At 53.1% G+C, this 7,614-nt stretch overlaps 1 protein-coding gene across 3 annotated transcripts in view; it reads left to right on the top strand.

Annotated features, from left to right (window-relative positions):
• Nucleotides 1-7,551, top strand: part of YIF1B (Yip1 interacting factor homolog B (S. cerevisiae)) — a 7,697-nt gene extending 146 nt beyond the window's left edge. Inside the window, exons 1-8 of one of the 3 annotated variants that reach the window (XM_005872388.2) lie at nucleotides 11-89; nucleotides 4,085-4,323; nucleotides 4,405-4,509; nucleotides 4,713-4,791; nucleotides 4,922-4,979; nucleotides 5,989-6,144; nucleotides 6,226-6,319; nucleotides 7,222-7,551. In XM_005872388.2, coding sequence (XP_005872450.1) covers nucleotides 77-89; nucleotides 4,085-4,323; nucleotides 4,405-4,509; nucleotides 4,713-4,791; nucleotides 4,922-4,979; nucleotides 5,989-6,144; nucleotides 6,226-6,319; nucleotides 7,222-7,377 — 900 coding nt within the window. In that variant the 5' untranslated portion in view covers nucleotides 11-76 and the 3' untranslated portion in view covers nucleotides 7,378-7,551. Of the gene's footprint in view, nucleotides 1-10; nucleotides 90-187; nucleotides 205-4,080; nucleotides 4,324-4,404; nucleotides 4,510-4,712; nucleotides 4,792-4,921; nucleotides 4,980-5,988; nucleotides 6,145-6,225; nucleotides 6,320-7,221 lie in introns of those variants that run through there. The other 2 variants (XM_014544706.1, XM_014544707.1) reach the window with 2 other exon arrangements.
• The last annotated feature ends 63 nt before the right edge of the window (nucleotides 7,552-7,614 follow it).

The raw sequence follows: 7,614 nt of genomic DNA, 5'->3' as shown, positions 1-7,614 counted from the left end.
GCGGTTGGCGAAGTCGCTGCAGGTCGGAGGTCAGGAAGTCAGGGATCTGGAGCTTCGAGGTGTGCACCGCACCAGGATGCCAGCTCCGGGTAGGGGCGCTTTGGGGTCGATTTTTTTCCCCTTAGGATATTATTTTGAAAGAAAACAACTTTGGGCAGGATACTGTATGATGAGCAGAAAATCGCGACTTTCATTGATTTTGCCGTAAGCAATCATCCTACCCCTTACCCCTTCGTAGCCACGGGCTGTCGCCTATGCCCTAGGACAGGGTTCGTAGCCCTCCATGAGCGAAGAGGGCCATGATTATCCCTTATTTAAGATTTGAACCTGTGTTTATTTGGCTGTTAACCTCTTTTTTTCCATCTTTGCGAATTTGTATGTCTAACCTCCGTGAATGTGCGTGCATCTCATCTATTCATTCAACATATCCTGCCTCAGCTCCCCTGTGCCAGCCCTGTGCTGGAATGTGGGTACCTGGTAGTGACCAGCAAAGCACCGGTCATTGTTAACTCTTGTTTGTTTCTGAGTTTGGTGGGAAGACAGCCACTAAACTCAGAAACAAACAAGGCAGCCTGATAATTTGGGGACTAATTAGAGCCATAAGGGGAATAATCAGGATGTGTTGAGGGAGACAGTGTGATGCGCCCATTCCTCCCTTCAAACATCAATAAGGTGGCTGGCTGGTCCTGTGGTAGGTGATGCTGGAAATACAGTGGTGCCCGACAGGTTCCTGACCTCATGGAGCTACCAGTACAGAGCAGAAGACAGCAGCAGGCTTGAGTGATGGACATTCTGATGAAAGAAGCAGCACAGGCAGACGAGTTAGAGCCAGGGAGAGGGAAGCACAATCAGAGTGATTATGGCTGAGATGGAGGTGTTGTGGTAGCCCAGATTAGGCATATGACCCAGCCTGGGGGTGTCAGTGAAGCTTCCTGGAAGAGGTGCATCTAATTAGCCCAGAGAAGGGGATTTGTAGTGAGGGAAAAGCATTGGAGGCCTGTGCTGAGTAAACAAGTAGACAAATGAATTGTGATAAGTGCTCAGAAGGGAACAGAGAATCACTGGATATTATGAGAAAGAACAAGTTGTGGCTAGTGTTTATATTGAGGAATGAGAAAGATCTCTGAGAAGGAAACATTTGAGCTGAGGCCTGAGTGCAACACTGGCAGTTGTCAATAGTGGGAAGGTGTTCCAAGGTGATGGATGTTCAAAAGTCTATGGGGGCCCTGGCCGGTGTGGCTTAGTTGGTTGAGCATGTCCCAGGCACCCAGAGGTCACTGGTTCAATTCCTGGTCAGGGTGTATGCTCGATCCCCAGTATGGGGCTTGCAGAAACAGCCGATGGATGTTTCTCTCATTGATGTTTCTTTCTCTTCCCCTCCCTAATCAAGAATGAATATATATGTGTGTGTGTATGTGTATATATGTATATATTTGTATATATATGTGTGTATATGTGTGTGTGTGGGGGGGTGTGTGTGTGTGTGTGTGTATATATATATATATAGAGCCTGTGGGGGCTTGGCAGGGTCATGGTCTGAGAGGAGGCCATTGTGACTGAGGTGCAGTGAGCCCCAAGGAGGGGTAAGGTAGTAAAAGAGGGTGGTTAGCAGGGCTGGGTCCTGCAGGGCCTCATAGGCGTTAGGATTTTATTCTAAACACAGTGGGCCCTGATCTTAGGCAGAAGACAGGAAATGTTCTCTTTTGCACTGAAAAAGATCGCTTTGGCTGCCCACTGGAGAGAACGTTGGTGCAGCTAAGAATGGACAGGAGGACCCAGGGGGAGGACATTTAAGTCAGGTGCAAGCTGACGTAGTCTGAGAGGGAAGGGTAACATTGAGACATAGTGGGCAAGAATTAGCGATTGATTGGTTGGATGCCAGACAGAAGGGGAATCGGGGGCTTGGAGACGGCGATTAGGGCCCAGGGGCAACCAGAGGCCATTGCCAAGAAGTGGCCTACCTGGGTCTGGCTATAGGAGAGAAGTGGTGGCCAGAGACAGAGCCCAGAGCCTAAGGTACACTGTGAAAGTTGTGGGTGTGGGTGAGATTGCCCTAGGTTAAGGCAGAAGACAGGGCAAGGGTGGAAAATTGGGTCACACATTCCAGGGAGCTGGAAATAAGTCACCGATTGAGAGAGACAGATTGGGAATCCATCAGCTCCACGAAGGCAGGAGTTTTGCCCCTTTGATCATTGCTCCCTGCATCAGAGCCTAACACAGGAGGGTGCCAAGTAGGTATTTGTGGGCCTCAGACAGAAAAGAGAAAAAGACAGGCACAGTGTCTCAGACGCCAAGAGTTGGAGGTTGGCATTTGGGGCAATGCACCTAGTGCTGTGAGGACTTGGATTGGATGAGAGCAGAATAATGGACCCGACCTGGTGGTGCAGAGAGCCTTTAGGTGGCTGGTGGGAGCAGGACCCCAAATACCACTGGCTGAGGGGTAACAAGGAGGAAGGACAGGCTCACACCAAAGCTTTTCAGGAAGTGACCCTTCGGCCAGAAATGAGAGAGGAAAAAGGGAAGTGGAACTTGAGGACAAGAGGGCCAGAACCACTGCTGCGTTCTTTGGGACTGAGGACACCTGCGTCAGTTTTCCAGCTACAGATGACTGAGATGAAGAGCTGAGGGGCTTGTAATTGGCAATAGGTGCCAGGCCAAGGGCTGAGGAGTCTGAGTGTCACTTTGCCTTGGACTATTAACCCATTCTACAGAGGAGAGAATTGAGGCACAGAGAAAGTCACGATGCAGATGATTTGCCTCCTACCCCATCCATTGTAATCCTACCACCCTGTATCCTGTGCCCACAATGGTGCCTGGCATATAGAAGGAGCTCAGTGAATATTGGCTGCCACAGCATTGCTTATTGGTTAGGAGTAAAGGCCTTGGAGCCAGAGTGCTGGGTTCAAATTGGTCATCTCCATATTTCTATCTCCTTTCTCTTACCCCACCCCAATTAAGCACACATCCAGTAAGTCCTGGCCCTCCCAGCTGGCTCCAAAATCTATCCAGAAGCAGCCCATTCCCCTCCCCTCAGTCTCCACTCTCTATCCTGGTCTCCCCCTTGGACCATCAATAAATTCCTCCCTCCTTTCCTCTATCTATACCCAACATGAAGCCAGAGAGACCTTTTTAAAAACTTGAACCCTGGCTCTGCCTCATATTATCTGTATGACGTTGAGCAGGGGCCTGAACCTCTTTGGGGCTTGCTTTTCCCATCTGTAAAATGGGGGTGCTAATAGCATCAACACAAATGGGTTGTTGTGAGGATTAAATGAGTTAATCCATAATGTTTAGAACATGGCCTAATATGTGGTTAGTGCTCAGTTGGGGTTGAATTATTGTAATATTTATTGAGCAACCTGGATTGGACTCCTGCTCTTCCCTCACTCTGTTTGGCCCTTTACACAAGTAATTTAGCTTGTCTGGGCCTCGGGTTTCACATCTGTAAATGGGGATAGCTACTGATTCATTTAGTAGGTTTTTGTCAAGTGCTAGGTATAGGATTTAGCCATGAACAAGACAAAGATTCCCACTTTGGGGACTCACGCTTTTGTGGACAGACAGGGGGAAAAAAGAAGTAAAACATCTAGTATCCCAGCTGGTGCCGAGTTCTGTGGATATAAATGAAGCAGGGAAGGGGGGTGCCACCTATGGAGGTGCAGTTGTATACAGGATGGTGGGGGAAGGTCCCATTGAGCCAAGACTTCAAGGAGGGCAGTGAGCCATGAGGACACCTGAGGGAAGAGCATTCAGGCAGAGGAACAGCCAGTGCAGCAGCCCTGAGCTGGGAGTATGCCTGGTCTGCTCAATGAAAGCCCATGTGGCTGGAGCTGAATGAGTGAGGGGGAAACATGAAGAGGGATACGGACAGAGAACTTGTTTGTAAAAAGCTTAGTACAGCATTCTGTGCATAGTAGCTATCAACATCATCATCCTTGTTATTTGGATGGATGGATGGCCAGCAGAGCCTGCCTGCACTTGACTGGCTGACCCATCTAACATGAAAACCAGTGCCCCACTGGAGTAAGGTGGGAGGGGGCGTGCCCACAAAATGAATGAGACATCTACCTCTCTCCCCCTGCAGCCTCAAAGCGGAGGATCCCTGTGTCCCATCAGGGCATGGCTGACCCCCATCAGCTTTTTGATGACACAAGTTCGGCCCAGAGCCAGGGCTATGGAGCCCAGCGGGGACCCAGTGGCCTGGGCTACCCTACAGCTTCTGCCTCGCCCCAGGCAGCCTTCTTAGCTGACCCTGTGTCCAACATGGCCATGGCCTATGGGAGCAGCCTAGCCGCACAGGGCAAGGAGCTGGTGGATAAGAACGTGAGTGGGCTGGGCTGGTGGGAGTGGGGGGAAGGCTGGGGCCATGAGGCCAGGGCTTCAGGGAGAGCTCTGCCTCCCCAGATCGACCGCTTCATTCCCGTCACCAAGCTCAAGTATTACTTCGCTGTGGACACCCTGTACGTGGGCAAAAAGCTGGGCCTGCTCTTCTTCCCCTACCTGCACCAGGTCAGAGCACCGCCTACTGAAGTGACCATCCACGGTCAGAGGGAAAGACAGCCTCTGGGTAGGGGGCAGTGGATGGGGGTTGAGTCAGAGTCTGGGGCCTGCATGAGGGGCAGGATGGGTGATAAGCCTTAAGAGAGGGCCTGTGAGCAGGGTAGAGGAGCCCAGCTCTGGGGGTTCTGTCTGCTCCCTCACTATCCCCACAGGACTGGGAGGTGCAGTACCAGCAGGACACGCCAGTGGCCCCCCGCTTTGATGTCAACGCTCCGGACCTCTACATTCCAGGTTTCACCCTATCCACCACTGCCCTGCACCCTCCTCCCTCTGGGTGGGCATATCTAGGGCAGAGGTTTAGGTACCTGGAAGCCCAGATGGTCCTTCCTCTGACCTGTGTCTGTGTGTCTGCTTCCCATAGCTATGGCTTTTATCACCTACGTCTTGGTGGCTGGCCTGGCACTGGGAACCCAGGATAGGTAAGAGAGAATGCAAGTGGGTAGGGTGGCACGGGCTTTGGAGGGCTGTGGGGCAGTTAGGAGAGTCTCTTGGTCCCCTCTCTCAGAATAGCCCACTGTGCTCTCTAGGTGTCATACTCAGGGTCACCCCTCTCTTTCCCACCCACATGTAGTACCCTGTGCAGGGTGATTCTCTAAATTCATCCTCTTTGGCCTCCACCACCAGATCTAGTCTTATCCTCTCCCGCTCCTAACCAGCTGCCCTGACCCCATACCCCCCTGCACCCTGACTTTAGCAGCAGCCAGGAAGGTCTTGTCTGAGAGGCAGGCCTGACCACATCCCAACCTGCTCAGAAGCTGTCCATAGCTCCCCAGGCCCCAGACCAAGCCCCAGCTTCTTAGCCCTGCACTAACCTCCATGAGGCCCTTCTCTGCCCCGCCTCACTCTGCTGTGCCACTCTGGTCCTCTTTCCATCCCCCACCGGGCCTAGCACTGCCATCCCAGGGCCTTTGCACATCTAGTTTCCTTTGTTCAGGAGTACGTTCCTCCCTGACATCATCACCTGCTGAGCATCTGCTCACTCAGGGTGTCTCCACTCCAATGTCACTTTCTTGAGGAAGCCTTCCCACCACCCCAGGCTGGGTCAAGCCTCCACCTCTTGTTCATAGGCCCCTGTTCATTTCCTTTGTGGCACTGAAAATAATTATCATTTGAATATGGCAGAGAGCAACCATCTCCTTACTCCTTCAGGCCTCAGGCAGGTGTCCCTCTGGGAAGCCCTGTCTGACACCCCTCCCGCTGGGTCAGGCACTTCCCATGCCCTGTGCTTCCCCATTCGCAGCCCTGATATGTCTAGGATGTCACTGAGGACAGATCTGCCTTTCCTGAATGGGACTTTCATGAGGACAGGGCCCAGATCCACCTTGGTCACTGCCGGGTCTCCAGCCCCACCCAACACAGGCTGTCCCCAAGTGGATGTTTAGGGAGGGTTTGAGCAGGCCAATTGAATGACAGCTTGGGTGCCGGCAGGTTCTCCCCAGACCTCCTAGGGTTACAGGCCAGCTCGGCGTTGGCCTGGCTGACACTGGAGGTGCTGGCCATCCTGCTCAGCCTCTACTTGGTCACTGTCAACACCGACCTCACCACTATCGACCTGGTGGCCTTCTTGGGCTACAAATATGTTGGGTGAGTACCACCATCTCCCCTCCACAAACAGCCCCAGCCCTGGGCCTCTTCCTCAGACCAGCCTTCCCCTCTTTCTCCCAGGATGATTGGTGGAATCCTCATGGGCCTGCTGTTTGGAAAGATTGGCTACTACCTGGTGCTGGGCTGGTGCTGCATGTCAATCTTTGTGTTCATGGTAAGTTGGGGCTCAAGGGAGCATGAAGTTGAAGACACAGGTCCCTTGGGCAGATTGGGTTCCCCTGAAGACATCCAAGCAGAGGATGTCAGGTGGAGAGTTTAGACCAGAGCTGCATTGCTGAACTGAGGAGCCCTGGAGTGGGTGCCACAGCTTGGGAAAGGAGGGCCTCCTGGAAGAGGGGGTGTCCAAGCTAGGGCCTGAAGGAAGAGAGGAGCCAGCCAGACTGCTAGGGTGGGCGGGTGCTCACCCTCACAGCACTCTCCTTACATGGTGGACTTTCCTGCCAGGATTTTCTTTAAGATGAAAAAAGTTTCAGCGCCCCTGACGTAGCTTGTTTGAGGGCTCTTTGTGGGGGTCTGGTTAAGCTAGGCCTGGGTTTGATCCCAAGCTTAGCTGCATCCTGGGAAGATCACTTTCTCCTTTTCAATCTCAGTTTCCTCTTTTGTAAAATCGGGATGATAACTGCACCTCAGGATACTTGGGGGACTTAGTGTGAGAAGCAGAGGGCACAAACTGGTAACTTGTGGGCCACATCTAATCATCAGATAAACTTTGACTTAGATGTTATTTACAAGATTTTTTTAAAAAGGCATTCTGGTTTGCGTTAAAAATTATCATCTGACCAGCGTAAGCAGTGACAGCAACCAGAGTGCAGTTCCTCCCTAACTCACTTAGGGGCCTGGCCTGGGTTTGAACCCTAACATTTTCTCAAGGCCTTGGGAAGAGCATCACCATCTATTAGATTCGGGGGGAAGCCAGGGAGTCCCAGAAGTGGAGATGAGCGCAGCTGCCCCTGTGGAGGGAGGGAGAACATGGAAACTGCAGAGGGGCAGGGACTGAAAGTGTCCAGGCGCTCCCACTGCCGGGAAGGGCTAAAGGGTAACCTCTCCCGGCCCCAGATCCGGACGCTGCGGCTGAAGATCCTGGCGGAGGCTGCGGCCGAGGGAGTCCCAGTGCGCGGAGCGCGGAACCAGCTGCGCATGTACCTGACCATGGCTGTGGCGGCAGCGCAGCCTCTGCTCATGTACTGGCTCACCTTCCACCTGGTGAGGTGAGGGCGGCGGGCCCGCCTCTAACTGCTGCTCCTGCCCGCTCATCTCCGGGCCACCTGCCAGCCCACTTTGCCATGGCCCCCCAGCCCCCACCCCGGGTGCAGAGATCCCCTGGGGCACTAGCCACCCCCCAGCAGGCGGCCTCTGTTCTGGAAACAATAAATCTTCATGAGCCCAGCTTGGGTAGCTCTCCTTGGTGGCTGTGCGGTTGCCCACAGGGGGCAGGCCAGGCCCGCTGGA

The sequence above is a fragment of the Myotis brandtii genome, unplaced genomic scaffold, assembly GCF_000412655.1.
Source record: "Myotis brandtii unplaced genomic scaffold, ASM41265v1 scaffold379, whole genome shotgun sequence".
In the NCBI taxonomy this organism is placed as follows: Eukaryota; Metazoa; Chordata; class Mammalia; order Chiroptera; family Vespertilionidae; genus Myotis; species Myotis brandtii.
Note: the sequence above shows the minus strand (reverse complement) of the source record. Positions and strands in the feature narration are given on the sequence as shown.